We start from the raw sequence: 15,756 nt of genomic DNA, 5'->3' as shown, positions 1-15,756 counted from the left end.
CAGCTGTGTGTGATGTGGGCTGTCTTTGGGGCGGGGCAATGTGAATTCGGTCCATGTTGATGTGCATGCTCTGACCGCAAGTGCTGTAGTCCAATGGACTTCAAAAGGTGTGTCAGGGGATACCACTACCCAAATAGAGAGCAGTCTTTGAAGCTTTCCTGGCTGTCAAGAGATGCATTCCAGTGTGCAATTCACTATTTAATCCAGCTCATTGAGGAGGCGTGCACCTACCAAGACCATACATCATTACCGCCATAACAGTACTGGCTTTAGAATGGATAAGGAACCAGTCTCCTCCCAAGGCTTAGTGCAAAGCAATCTGTGTAATGGGGGAAAGCTCTGAGGATTCTTTGTCCTCCACCTGTGCTCTGGAAGTGAAGGGAGATCTTGCATGTTATATTCAAAGATGGGTGACTTTCAGTGCTAGCTAGATGCTTGCTGTTTACAATGCAAGTGCATCGTCTGTGTAGTTACAGTATCTCACAGAAGTGAGTCCACCCCTCACATTTACAGTCAGGTCCATTAATATTGGGACATCGACACAATTCTAACATTTTTGGCTCTATACACCACCACAATGGATTTGAAATGAAATGAACAAGATGTGCTTTAACTGCAGACTGTCAGCTTTAATTTGAGGGTATTTACATCCAAATCAGGTGAACGGTGTAGGAATTACAACAGTTTGCATATGTGCCTCCCACTTGTTAAGGGACCAAAAGTAATGGGACAATTGGCTTCTCAGCTGTTCCATGGCCAGGTGTGTGTTATTCCCTCATTATCCCAATTACAATGAGCAGATAAAAGGTCCAGAGTTTATTTCAAGTGTGCTATTTGCATTTGGAATCTGTTGCTGTCAATTCTCAAGATGAGATCCAAAGAGCTGTCACTATCAGTGAAGCAAGCCATCATTAGCCTGAAAAAACAAAACAAACCCATCAGAGAGATAGCAAAAACATTAGGCGTGGCCAAAACAACTGTTTGGAACATTCTTAAAAAGAAGGAACACCAAAAGACCCGGAAGACCACGGAAAACAATTGTGGTGGATGACCGAAGAATTCTTTCCCTGGCGAAGAAAACACCCTTCACAACAGTTGGCCAGATCAAGAACACTCTCCAGGAGGTAGGTGTATGTGTGTCAAAGTCAACAATCAAGAGAAGACTTCACCAGAGTGAATACAGAGGGTTCACCACAAGATGTAAACCATTGGTGAGCCTCAAAAACAGGAAGGCCAGATTAGAGTTTGCCAAACGACATCTAAAAAAGCCTTCACAGTTCTGGAACAACATCCTATGGACAGATGAGACCAACATCAACTTGTACCAGAGTGATGGGAAGAGAAGAGTATGGAGAAGGAAAGGAACTGCTCATGATCCTAGGCATACCACCTCATCAGTGAAGCATGGTGGTGGTAGTGTCATGGCGTGGGCATGTATGGCTGCCAATGGAACTGGTTCTCTTGTATTTATTGATGATGTGACTGCTGACAAAAGCAGCAGGATGAATTCTGAAGTGTTTCGGGAATATTATCTGCTCATATTCAGCCAAATGCTTCACAACTCATTGGACGCTTCACAGTGCAGATGGACAATGACCCAAAGCATACTGCAAAAGCAACCAAAGAGCTTTTTAAGGGAAAGAAGTGGAATGTTATGCAATGGCCAAGTCAATCACCTGACCTGAATCCGATTGAGCATGCATTTCACTTGCTGAAGACAAAACTGAAGGGAAAATGCCCCAAGAACAAGCAGGAACTGAAGACAGATGCAGTAGAGGCCTGGCAGAGCATCATCAGGGATGAAACCCAGCGTCTGGTGATGTCTATGCGTTCCAGACTTCAGGCTGTAATTGACTGCAAAGGATTTGCAACCAAGTATTAAAAAGTGAAAGTTTGATTTATGATTATTATTCTGTCCCATTACTTTTGGTCCCTTAACAAGTGGGAGGCACATATGCAAACTGTTGTAATTCCTACACCGTTCACCTGATGTAAATACCCTCATATTAAAGCTGACATTCTGCAGTCAAAGCACATCTTGTTCGTTTCATTTCAAATCCATTGTGGTGGTGTATAGAGCCAAAAATGTTAGAATTGTGTTCATGTCCCAATATTTATGGACCTGACTGTATGTAAATATTTGATTCCATCTTTTCATCTATGTGAAGAAATGACACTTTGCTACAATGTGACATAGTCAGTGTACAGCTTGTATAACATGTAAATTTGCTGTCCCCTCAAAATAACTTAACACACAGCCATTAATGTCTAAACCGCTGGCAACAAAAGTGAGTTCACCCCTAAGTGACAACGTCCAAATTGGGCCCAATTAGCCATTTTCCCTCCCTGCTGTCATGTGACTCGTTAGTGTTACAAGGTCTCAGGTGTGAATGGGGAGCAGGTGTAATATCACTCTTACACTCTCATACTGGTCACTGGAAGTTCAACATGGCACCTCATGGCAAAGAACTCTCTGAAGATCTGAAAAAAAGAAGTTTTGCTCTACATAAAGATGGCCTAGGCTATAAGAAGATTGCCAAGACCCTGAAACTGAGCTGCAGCACGGTGGCCAAGACCATACAGTGGTATAACAGGACAGGTTCCACTCAGAACAGGCTTTGCCATGGTTGACCAAAGAGGTTGAGTACACGTGCTCAGCGTCATATCCAGAGGTTGTCTTTGGGAAATAGACGTATGAGTGCTGCCAGCATTGCTGCAGAGGTTGAAGGGGTGGGGGGTCAGCCTGTCAGCGCTCAGACCATACACCACACACTACATCAAATTGGTCTGCATGGCTGTCGTCCCAGAAGGAAGCCTCTTCTAAAGATGATGCACAAGAAAGCCCGCAAACAGTTTGCTGAAGACAAGCAGACTAAGGACATGGATTACTGGAACCATGTCCTGTGGTCTGATGACACCAAGATAAACTGATTGGGTTCAGATGGTGTCAAGCGTGTGTGGCGGCAACCAGGTGAGGAGTACAAAGACAAGTGTGTCTTGCCTACAGTCAAGCATGGTGGTGGGAGTGTCATGGTCTGGGGCTGTATGAGTGCTGCCGACACTGGGGAGCTACAGTTCATTGAGGGAACCATGAATGCCAACATGTACTGTGACATACTGAAGCAGAGCTTGACCCCCTCCCTTCGGAGACTGGGCCACTGGGCAGTATTCCAACATAACCCCAAACACACCTCCAAGACGAATACTGCCTTGCTAAAGAAGCTGAGGGTAAAGGTGATGGACTGGCCAAGCATGTCACCAGACCTAAACCCTATTGAGCATCTGTGGGGCATCCTCAAACAGAAGGTGGAGGAGAGCAAGGTCTCTAACATCCACCAGCTCCGTGATGTCGTCGTGGAGGAGTGGAAGAGGACTCCAGTGGCAACCTGTGAAGCTCTGGTGAACTCCATGCCCAAGAGGGTTAAGGCAGTGCTGGAAAATAATGGTGGCCACACAAAATATTGACACTTTGGGCCCAATTTGGTCATTTTCACTTAGGGGTGTACTCACTTTTTTTGCCAGCGGTTTAGACATTAATGGCTGTGTGTTGAGTTATTTTGAGGGGACAGCAAATTAACACTGTTATACAAGCTGTACACTCACTAATTTAAATTGAAGGAAAGTGTCATTTCTTCAGTGTTGTCACATGAAAAGATATAATAAAATATTTACACAAATGTGAGGGGTGTACTCACTTCTGTGAAATACTGTATACTCCCATAATTACTATTACATTGAAGATGCAGTAGCATTTTGAGGAAACCTTTAACGAACATAGAAAGGTCATTTGAATATGACCTCTAAGGTCTCCTTCCCCTTCCAAAACAGAGGTTGAGGGTCAAAAAAATTTGGAAGTTCACCCCAGAATACAAGTTGGAAAATACCACACTGATGTTGTAAAATCATACTGAGACGTCTGCCGGAAACCAAAACTTCTGGTAATATTAAGCAACTGGGTTCTTGCAGCTCTCACTGATTCCTCCATGGCTCTAATCTCTCCTGTAATGATGTGGAGGTCAGCAGGATCAACTGTTGGGATCCCAGAAGATCGATGTCAACTTGACTTCAAGGGATGATTTCCCAGCACTGAAACAGAGTTCAGACAGATATATCTTTGCCTGGTAACCTTTCCCTCTTGAGCAAATGAGGGGGTTCGAGAATCTGGATACTCAGACTTTTTCAAAATATCTTTAATTTTCAGACTCATGCAGGACATATGACCTGTAACAATTTTTAATCATAGACTTTAAGAGGAGCAAAAACTTACTTGTACAGACCGATCCAATTACAGCCGTGCTCTGATACCCCCAGGGTATGACTGTCACCACAGACATAGTGTAATTGGTCCCCGATATCAAGTTTTGAAGGGTGACATTCGTTGTGTTGCTTGTCACAGTTCCAGCAATGATTGACGGAGAAGAAGTATTCCAATAAGTTATATTATATGACTTCACCACTCCGGTCATATTTACTGGATCTCCCCAAGATAAGGTGACATTCTTAGTTCCTATCATGGTAAAGGCTATGCTGCCTGGTGGGGTGGGATCTGTGTAGAAATATAACAATGTAAGAAACAAAGAAATCAATGAAATGGAAGAAGATTCATCTGCTTCAAAAGGAATAAAATATTAAGGGTGCTTACAATGGTAATCTTCTATTCAAATTGTTCAAATCTTAAAATTACAACAACTTTGTCCCAACCCATCAGCTTTTACTATACAGTGGGGTCTGAATTTATATGTGGGAAAATATAAATAAAAGATATGTGAAATTAAAAAAAACATTTTAAATTAGTTAAAGTATAGGTTCACCACCCGTGGAATATATTACATGTTACGACCATATTTAGGGTGTGTCTTGTAACATGTTCCAGCAGTGCCCCCTCACCCCCCCACACCTTTCCTATGACAGGAGGAGGGGGTCCTTCTCCAATGCAGCCACATGTAGTGCTTAATAAAGAAAACCCTTGCAGCTCATTCATTCTTCCTCCAGCTTTTAAACTGACAGCCTGAAGAGAGGTATTTGCAAGAAAGCTGGAGGGAGACTGTGCAGGACCCTAGCATTGCACTTGCGATCCACTTATCATGGTTGCAATGCTCTGTAGGCTCCTGCAGGGAAAAATAACAAATGCAATTTTTATTTTCTGCAAAAATATGTGTATTTCTTATTTTTCCCTGAAAGGCGAACATAGCCTTTAAACTAATGACTTTATCAGCATTCAATACTTTTGGTACACTTGTCTTTGAACAAACTTTTTTTGTAACAATCAGTGAAATTACACACTTTTGCTTTTTTTTTTAACTTTGACAGAACATTGAAGTCACGTGACCTTGATCATACTTACATGTAGCCTGTGACAGCGATGGGGCTGCCTGGCTGCAGGAACTGCTGACTGTCAGTATTGTTACATTATAGACTCTTCCTGGTGATAATCCGGTAACATTGACTTGTGTCGTGTTACTCTGTATTGTGTTATTGACGTCTCCTGTTATAGTGACGTTATAATTAGACACTTTTCCTGATGGTGCCGTCCAGTTCACCACCAGAGAATTCACCGACGTGTAACTGTTCACCGTGGCACCAACAGCTTGTCCGGGGACTAACAGGAAAAAAAATGTAATAATTAGAAAAAGAAAAAAAGGATATACGTAGATTTTTTTTTCCAAGGGTGCAGAGGTTCTACAAGGAAGATGGGGGGCCATAGGAGTGATTAGGCTGAAAACTGTGCCATACGGTTCTAGAGATCCTCTATCTGCCGCTGTATATCTACACCATTCAGAGGAATTTAGTTTGTACTAATAGCTAAAATTGCCACCAGATGTGGTGTAATCTGCCTGGGGAAAGTAGGGAAAAATAAAGCCCCCCTCTAAGGAGGATCCAGACTGGGCAGAAAGGTATCTCAGAATAGTCCATACCCAGTAAAATCATGGCAAATACTCTTTCAAAAAGAAGGTCAGAGTCCACTGTGAATGGACAAGGGGAGATCCTGTCATTTACCTCCCCCTTCCCTCATCTCGCCTGATCCATTTACAGAACGCCTTGCATTCTGTGGGGAAAAATATAAAAGATGTTTTCTGAATGGATGAGGGGAGAGGAAAGGGAGGGTGAATGACAGGATCCTATACTGTCCCTCCATGATGCTGAAAGATGGAGCCAGGTGCACCTGCCCCCTCCCCAGCCGGGCGCTCTAGTCTGACAATCACTGCTCCCTGCTCTGAGCAAAGAGTGATCAGAAGTCATGTGATCATTCAGTTCCCATTTCTAGGTGGTCTTAAAGCAGATGTGGCACAGTTGCAGCATAGAGGTGAGTATGGATATTTTTTTAAGCCCATACTTCACATTTCACTTGTAAAAATGTTGTATATACTGTGTGTATGTGTGTGTGTATATACATATATATATATATATATACACACACTATATTGCCAAAAATATTGGGCCGCCGGCCTTTCCACGCACATGAACTATAATGGCCTCCCAGTCTTAGCCCGTAGGGTTCAATATTGAGATAGCCCCGCCCTTTGCAGCTATAACAGCTTCAACTCTTCTAGAAAGGCCATCCACAAGGTTTAGGAGGGTGTCTATGGGAAGGTTTGACCTTTCTTCCAGAAACGTATTTGTGATGTCAGCCACACATGTCGGAGGAGAAGGCCTGGCTCGCAGTCTCCGCTCTAATTCATCCCAAAGGTGTTCTATGGGGTTGAGGTCAGGACTCTGTGCAGGACAGTCAAGTTCCTCCACCCCAAACTGGCTCCTCCATGTCTTTATGGACCTTGCTTTGTACACTGGTGCGCAGTCATGTTGGAACAGGAAGGGGCCATCCCCAAACTCTTCCCACAAAGTTGGGAGCGTGAAATTGTCCAAAATGTCTTGGTATACTGACACCGTAAGAGTTCCCTTCACTGGAACTCCCCTGAAAAATAGCCCCACACCATAATCCCCCCTCCACCAAACTTTACACTTGGCACAATGCATCAAGCAAGAACTGTTCTCTTGACAACCACCAAACCCAGACACCTCCATCGGATTGCCAGACAGAGAAGCGTGATTGGTCACTCCAGAGAACACGTCTCCACTGCTCTAAAGTCCAGTGGTGGCGTGCTTTACACCACTGCATCCGACGCTTTGTATTGCACTTGGTGATGTAAGGCTTGGATGCAGCTGCTCAGCCATGGAAACCCATTCCATGAATCTCTCTACACACTATTGTTGTGCTAATCTGAAGGCCACATGAAGTTTGGAGGTCTTTAACTATTGACTCCGCAGACAGTTGATGACTTCTGCGCACTGTGCGCTTCAGCATGTGCTGACCCCGCTCTGTCATTTTACGTGGCCTACCACTTGGTGGCTGAGTTGCTGTTGTTCCCAGTTGCTTCCACGTTGTTATAGTACCACTAGCAGTTGACCGTGGAATATTTTGTTGGCAATGAAATGTGGAATATTAAATGGCAAGAAATTTTTTTTTTTCTTTTTCTGTGACAGTGCTAGACCCTGCCACTATAAGAGTATAGACAGAAAGAAGACACACAGCATTCTCAAAAGGTACAGCTTGAGGGGCTTCGGAGTATTGTGTCTGAGAGGGGAAGACTTGGTTTTCATTTTTCTCTGGGTTTTGTAATCACAGATCAGGGTCTGGACTTCAAAGGCTTTAAAGCGTCTTGGGTGGGATGAAGCCTTCAATTCCGTGTCCAGCTCTTACTGGAGACCTGCAGGCTGTGTCAGTGTGGCCTGGCCAAAGCTCAGAACTCCCATCAGGAGACAGGTGCGTGCTCCATCCACGAGACAGATGTACTCCCATTAGGAAAGGTACTCTACTCAGGAGTCAGCACTCCATGTTGGAGGAGAGTTTCCGTACCCACAGGACTGAGAGTCAGGACAGCTAAGCAAGTATGGGGAACTGGGAGAGATGAGGCAACTAGGTGAGTCCAGGGGACTGCAAAAATCTGGGGGTCTCAGAGGAATGAGAACTCAGGGTGCCAGGAGATCCCCTATTGAAAATCCGGGGAGTGAACCCATACAGCTGTTTGTATGTGCTGTAACTACAGGCTGGGTGAGCCAGGAGAGCTGGGTGAGACCATCTGAGGAATCAGTGACAGAGATCAGCAGTGCTGATGAAGAGAGAGCCAGGTGGTTGGGTATCTTTCTGTTACCTGCATTGATTGTAACAATCTCCTGCATGGGCAACTGTTCTGTAATTCTGTGGACTTTTCAATAAAAGTGGGCTGGCAAGCCTTGAAACCAGTCCGGACTGGCATGGATTCACTACAAATGCTTCTACCATTGAGCTGAATTCCCGAACATCACAATATATACTGTGTGTGTGTATATATATATATATTTCACAGTACCAGAATTAGAGAATGATGGGGAGAAGATTGCCTGTAGTGAATAACAGGGACTACCTGCAGAAACTTTGACAAACAAGGACCAGTGTGTTTGCTGGCAAGGGCTTTTATGGTTGTTTCTCCTGTTTGGCAGTACTTACGGGTGCAGTCAGTTATAGGTGTGGGGTCTGATTGTATGTTGCAGGCAGATATTGTATATACAGTGAATGTATACGTCTCTCCCGCTGTCAGATTTCCTATCGTAGCTGATGGACTGCTCACTGTTGTAGTATTTATCAGTGTAGATGATGAGGTTACATTGGTCTGCACCCTGTAGGTGTATGAGCTCTGATACTCAGTTGGTTGTGTCCAGTTCAGGGACATAGAATTGGTAGTTTTGGCAACAATCTGCGGTGATGTCACAGATATCGGTTCTGTGGATAAAGGAAAAAGTCATAATAATAACCAGAGTAAGAACAGTTACATGCAAAGTGTGATATAGAAATTACAATGTAATAAATCACAATCAACAGAAAAAAACAGCCAAAGAGAAAAGCTCCATATCTTTACTAAGAGCAGTAATATATATGTATATAAGGAGATCTCTTCTTGTCCTCATCCCTTCCCTTCAAAATCAGAAAATCTTAGTGTATGATTGTGTTTTAAATCTAACATCATATTGTAACTCTGAAGTTAAAGTTTAGGCAGCTAAAGTTGTTACAACATTTTTATAATTCTCCTCGTTAACTCTGCAAGCAATTCTCTGAGAAAAATTTACATTTAGGATTTCTCACTTAGGAGATACCGCCTCTTTTAGAGCCAGTGATGTCATCATTGGCTGTTTCCTGGCCTATAAGGTGTAGGTGGGAGGGGCTCTCAGGGTGCGGTAGAGTGTCTTCCTGTGTATGCCACAGCACTCTGCCATGTCCGCATCTAGACAGCTGTGTGTGATATGGGCTGTCTTTGGGGCGGGGTAATGTGAATTCGGTCCATGTTGATCTGCATGCTCTGACCGCAAGTGCTGAAGTCCAATGGACTTCAAAAAGGTGTGTCAAGGGGATACCACTGCCCAAATAGAGAGCAGTCTTTGAAGCTTTCCTGGCTGTCAAGAGATGCATTCCAGTGTGCAATTCACTATTTAATCCAGCTCATTGAGGAGGCATGCACCTACCAAGACCATACATCATTACCGCCATAACAGTACTGGCTTTAGAATGGATAAGGAACCAGTCTCCTCCCAAGGCTTAGTGCAAAGCAATCTGTGTAATGGGGGAAAGCTCTGAGGATTCTTTGTCCTCCACCTGTGCTCTGGAAGTGAAGGGAGATCTTGCATGTCATATTCAAAGATGGGTGACTTTCAGTGCTAGCTAGATGCTTGCTGTTTACAATGAAAGTGCATCGTCTGTGTAGTTGTAGTTATACTCCCATAATTACTATTACATTGAAGATGCAGTAGCATTCTGAGGAAACCTTTAGCGATCATAGAAAGTCATAGGTCTTTGAATATGACCTGTAAGGTCTACTTCCCCTTCCAAAGCACAGGTGGAGGGTCAAGAAATTTTGGAAGTTTACCCCAGAATACAAGTTGGAAAATACCACACTGATGTTGTAAAATCATCCTCTGACATCTACGGAAAACCAAAACTTCTGGTAATGTAAAGCAACTGGGTTCTCTCAGCTCTCACTGATTCCTCCATGGCTCTAATCTCTCCTGAAACGACATGGAGGTCAGCAGGTTCAACCGGTGGGCCCTATGGGGGTCCCAGAAGATCACCTTCAACTTTACTTCAGGGGATGATTTCCCAGCGCAGAAACAGAGTTCGGATGCTTGCTGTTTAAAGCGCAACTATACCTTCTGTGTAGTTATACTCCCATAATTACTATTACATTGAAGATGCAGTAGCATTCTGAGGAAACCTTTAAAAAACATAGAAATGTACCTGCCTTTGAATATGACCTGTAAGGTCTCCTTCCTCTTACAAAGCAGAGGTGGAGGGTCAAGAAATTCTGGAAGTTTACCCCAGAATACAAGTTGGAAAATACCGCACTGATGCTGTAAAATCATCCTCTGACATCTACTGGAAACCATTGCTTCTGGTATTGTCAGGTGTCTGGGTTCCTGCAGCTCTTACTGGTTCCTCCATGGCTCTACTCTCTCCAGTAATGATGTGGAGGTCAGCAGGATGAACTGGTGGGAGATGGCGGACCCAGAAGATAAACTTGACTTCAGGGATGAATTGCCAACATTGAAGCAGAGTTCAGCAGCTAGCACAAAAACACTTCCAGAGTTCTGCCTTAAAGTCCACTTGTGCAGTGGATCATCAAAGGCAATGAAATAGCAACCTTCAGGTACGCTTCATCAATGCTGCCCTCCTCAGATCCGGAAATCTAGTAGAAAATTGTAAAAGAGCACACAGGAGGGTGCCCGTGCCTAGCGCATTACTGAAGGTTTATTGTATAAAACAAAAACATACAGCCAAATGGATACTCACAAAAATGAATGTATACAAGCTTTGTATGACACTAAATCTCACTGTAGTGGGGGAATAGCATGGGTAAACACATCGAGATGCTGCACTGGCAAGCTGAAACTTTTTGGGGAATGCACCCCTTTCTTCAGATCTAAACCCATCAGAACATCCACTGATACACACACACACACACACACACACACACACACACATATATATATATATATATATATATATATATATATATACACACACACTACAATTGTTGACACCTACAGGAAGGGGCAGTTACACAGCCTCAGACAGGGTCAGAGGTGGACTACAATACTAATGACAAAAATCCATCAATCCAGATCACCTGTTATTAGCACACAAATTAAAGTGATTGCAGAGGCTGAAGATTTTTTACCTTCATGTATTCTATGCATGAAGGTAAAAACCTTCTGTGTGCAGCATCCCCCCCCCAGCCCCCTCAATATTTACCTGAGCCCTATCAAGATCCAGCGATGTGAGTGACAGCCTCAGCTGTCCCGGGTCTCTGCCTCCTCACTGGCTCAGACACCAAGCAGGAGCCATTGGCTCCCACTGCTGTCAATCACAGCCAGTCAGCCAATGAGGAGAGAGAGAGGGGGTGGGGTCAAGCCACGGCTCCGTGTGTAAATGGACACATGGCGCAGCAGGTGCCCCCATAGCAAGCTGCTTTCTGTGGGGGCACCCGACAGGAGGGGGGGCCAGCAGGGGAACAGAGAAGAGGAGGATTCAGGCTGCTCTGTGCAAAACCACTACACATAGTAGGTAAGTATAGACATGTTTATTATTCCCCCCCCCCCCCCAAAAAAAAAAAATTAACCCTTAAAATTGCTTTAACCATCAAAATGTTTACATAGTATCAATAAAAGAACACAGTGGATACTGCACTGCATTTATTTAAACACTTTATGGGTGCAGCATTGCGTATATATATAGTTTTTGGTCACTATTTATTTATTTATTTATATAAGGAAATGCAATGAATTTATGAATTTATAGAATTTTTTATATTCATCGTTATTTTAGTTCTGATGCACTTTTGATTTGGTATACATATAGTTGGCAGTGGTTGTGCTGGTGGGTTTATCTCTGAAGAAGGGGGTGACAGTACCCCATGTAGGAGAGGGTTTCCTGAGCTTAGTGTTTGATTTCTCCAACCTGATTCCGGGAGAAGCTTCCAGAACATAGGGCAGGGAGATTCAAAAGACCAGCATGAATATTTTTCATGCCCCAGGCAATCCCTGGAAGGAGGCATCCAGAAGGCGGCTGGGGAGGTGATAAAGGTTTCAAGCCGAGTGCTCTTTCCTCTCCAGGAAGGCTTCCAGTTCTCCTGGGGCTGCTGCCCCTAGGAGAGAGTCAGTGAGACAAGAAATTGCAGTCTGGGCCTCAGCAGGAGCTGGGCTAATGGCCTGAAGATGATTTCTTAAAATATTATTTACTGGAGGGCAGCATCCTGGAGTCCTGGTCTGGAGAAGGATATTTTATCCCCCTCACTGAGAATCTATGTATGGATGCTGAGTGGCAGACAGCTCTTGGGACATTGTGAGTAAAGATCCTTCTGGGGGCTTTTTTTAGACATGCAAGTCCTGGAAGGGATCTAAGTGCCAGAGCTTATCTTTAAAAAACGCTTCTAAACGCAAACACGCATAAATGCGTTATGTAAACGCAGCTAAACAGACGGTTTTTAACCTACGTTTTCCAGCAGTCAGTTTCTATCGTTCAGAAAAGTCCCATGGGGCCTTAGAGCGAGTGAAGTCATCATTGGCTGTCTTCTAGTCCGTAAGGTGCGGGGGGGGGGGGGGTCTGGCAGGGTATGGTATGTGTCTTCCTGTATAAAGCCTGATACACATGAGCTGAAAATTGTGCTGAACCATCCAACTTTTGGCCCATGTGTACAGCTGTCTGTTCTATAGAAGCTGGCTTCTGTCGAACAGGCAAACTGGAAAACCAGTATCCGACCAGGATCCAATCAGCACTTGCAGCCATTGGCTGCGAGCACTGATCAATGTGTTTTGGCGGGGAAGGAAGAGTTTCTCTATTAGAGTTCAAAAGTACAGCGGGGGAGATTGCCACACCAACATGAGTTGTGTTGGTACTGGAGATCTGTTAGTTTTTTTCATTCAGCCCAGCTGTCTTGAACAAAAACAAAACTTATGCAGGCCATAGATGGGTCGAAAATCGGCCGATTTCTCGGCCGAAAATAAAATCGGCCGATTTTCGGATCGTTAGTGGGCTATTTGTTCGGCCGTTTTTCGGTATTTTGGCACATTATTTTTATCGGTAAAGTTGGAAAAAAAAACGGCCGATTTTGCCGATCGGCCGATTTTTGCGGCAATGATGGGCAAATCGGCCGTTTTTTTACCAATAAAAAAATCTTCCCATGAGCAGTGACCTGCAAGAGGAAGATAAAAAGAAGAAAAAGAAGAAGAGGAAGAAGAAGATAAAGAGGATGATGAAGAAGAAGAAGATAAAGAAGAGGATGATGAAGAATAAGAAGAAGAAGAGGATGATGATGATGATGAAGAAGATGATGATGATGAAGAAGAAGAGGATGATGATGATGATGATGATGAAGAAGAATAAAAGGATGATGATGAAGAAGAAGAGGATGATGATGATGAAGAAGAAGAAGAGGATGATGATGATGATGAAGAAGAAGAGGATGATGATGAAGAAGAAGAGGATGATGATGAATAAGAAGAAGAGGATGATGATGAAGAAGAAGAAGAAGAGGATGATGATGAAGAAGATGATGATGATGATGATGAAGAAGAGGATGATGAAGATGAAGAAGAGGATGATGAAGATGATGAATTAGAAGAGGATGATGAAGATGATGAAGAAGAAGAGGATGATGATGATGAAGCAGAAGAGGATGATGATGAAGAGGAAGAAGAATAAGAAGAAGAGGAGGATGATGATGATGAAGAAGAAGAAGAGGATGATGATGAAGAAGAAGAAGAAGAAGTAGGATGAAAAATAAGAGGAATTTCAGTCCAGCAAAAAGTGTCCCTGCAGAGAGCTCCGCTATTTCTTTGACAGTTCTTTGACATTTATAGCGGTTGCAACATTGTATCTATTTGTTTCCGAATAAAAACATCTGTATCCTAAATGGAAACAAATAGATACAATGTTGCAACCGCTATAAATGTCAAAGAACTGTCAAAGAAATAGCAGAGCTCTCTGCAGGGGCACATTTTGCCGGCTGTAGACGGGATGAAAATCGGCCGATTTTTTTTTTTTTTTTTTACCATTGCTGGTAACGCCGGCCGCTTGAACGACTGATTTTTCGTTTTTTAAAAGAAAAATCAGCCGTTTTTCTCCCCATCTGTGGCCTGCATTAGTGTGTGTACCAAGCTTAACCACTTGCCCTGCAGAGGATTTCCCCCCCCCCCTTCCTGACCAGGCCAATTTTTGCAATACGGCACTGCGTTACTTTAACTTACAATTGCGCGGTCATGCAACGCTGCACCCAAATGAAAATTATGTCCTTTTCTCCCCCACAAATAGAGCTTCTTTTTGTGGTTTTTGATCACCTCTGTGGATTTTTCTTTTTGTTTTATAAACAAAAAAAGACCGACAATTTTGAAAAAAAAAAACAATATTTTTTGCTTTCTATTATAAAACATATCCAATTAAAAAAATTAAAAAAAAATTTCTTCAAAAATTTAGATCAAAATGTATTCTGCTACATCTTTTTGGTAAACTGCATTACTTTAACTGACAATTGCGCGGCCATGCAACGCTGCACCCAAATGAAATTTATGTCCTTTTTTTCCCCCTCAAATAGAGCTTTCTTTCGGTGGTATTTGATTTGTGCGGTTTTTATTTTTTGCGCTAAAAACAAAAAAAGACAGACAATTTTGAAAAAAACTATATTTTTTACTTTTTGCTATTAAACATGTCCAGTAAAAAATTTAAAAAATCAAATTACGGCATAAATTTAGGCCAAAATGTATTCTACTACATGTTTTTGCTAACAAAAATCCCAATATGTGTAAATTAATTGGTTTACGTGAAAGTTATAGCGTCTACAAATGGCGGTATAGATACTGGGATTGAAAAACATTTTTTTACTAGTAATGGTGGCGATCAATGACTTATCTCAACAATGGAACTGGCAATCAAAGGGTTAACTGTGTGCTGTTTTACTATGTGTGCTGTGTGTGTGTTTCACAATAAGCACACTGCTTTGTATGGCTCTGCTATGCAGAGCCATACAAAGCAGTGTGCAGGAGCTGACAGGAGAAATCAGTATTGTTCACATACAAGTCTCTCCCCCGTTGGAAATCCTCAGAGATCGCCAGGTGCCAGCGGGAAATCACCAGCCAGGACCCAGTGATTGACAGCCGAGGCCGCAAATGGCAGCGTAGGTAGGGCGCGAGCACCCCCTACCCGGAACTGCAAAATCACGTATATATACGTGATTTTGCACACCCGTGCTGCCCTGTAGCAGTATTTCTGCTATAGGGTGGCGCGGAAGCGATTAATCCAGCACATGGAGGAGGCATGAACTTGCCAAAACCATACATCATCATCGCCATATTAGTGTCTGGCTTTAGAGTGGGCAAAGAACCAATGCATGGGGGGATTTAATAAAGCTTGAGTACTCAAAATCAGGTGCAGCTGTGCATGGTGGTCAATCATCTTCTAACCTCACTTCGCTTCTTGGGCTTTTGGCTAAGATCAAGGGTAGGATCTGTTCTTATCAGTGTCCAGTATGGGTGCTCCACCGTCATTCTTGCTTTTTGGTAGGAATGGCTGGATGTAAAGTATCCCTGCTGGTATGATGGGGGCTCTGAAGGCTAGTACTGGCTAGAGCAGAAACTGGGGCACCCACAGACAGTTGGGGCACAGGAGTAATTGCCCCAGGAACACTGGAGGGGCACAGTTCTTCTTGATTTGAAAGTGTCTACCCTGTCTGGCCGTGA

The 15,756-nt window shown here is 43.4% G+C and overlaps 1 protein-coding gene across 1 annotated transcript in view; it reads right to left on the bottom strand.

Annotated features, from left to right (window-relative positions):
• Positions 1-15,756, bottom strand: part of LOC149444247 (receptor-type tyrosine-protein phosphatase beta-like) — a 162,798-nt gene that overhangs the window by 109,176 nt on the left and 37,866 nt on the right. The window contains exons 8-10 of the mRNA XM_089654758.1: positions 8,486-8,758; positions 5,345-5,599; positions 4,268-4,546 (exon numbers count right to left, since the gene is read on the bottom strand). Of these exons, the coding sequence (XP_089510884.1) occupies positions 4,268-4,546; positions 5,345-5,599; positions 8,486-8,758 (807 nt within the window). The remainder of the gene's footprint in view (positions 1-4,267; positions 4,547-5,344; positions 5,600-8,485; positions 8,759-15,756) is intronic.

Source organism: Staurois parvus, unplaced genomic scaffold, assembly GCF_062004578.1.
Source record: "Staurois parvus isolate SC_StPar_1 unplaced genomic scaffold, SC_StPar_1.0 ptg000796l, whole genome shotgun sequence".
NCBI classification, from domain to species: domain Eukaryota; kingdom Metazoa; phylum Chordata; class Amphibia; order Anura; family Ranidae; genus Staurois; species Staurois parvus.
Note: the sequence above shows the minus strand (reverse complement) of the source record. Positions and strands in the feature narration are given on the sequence as shown.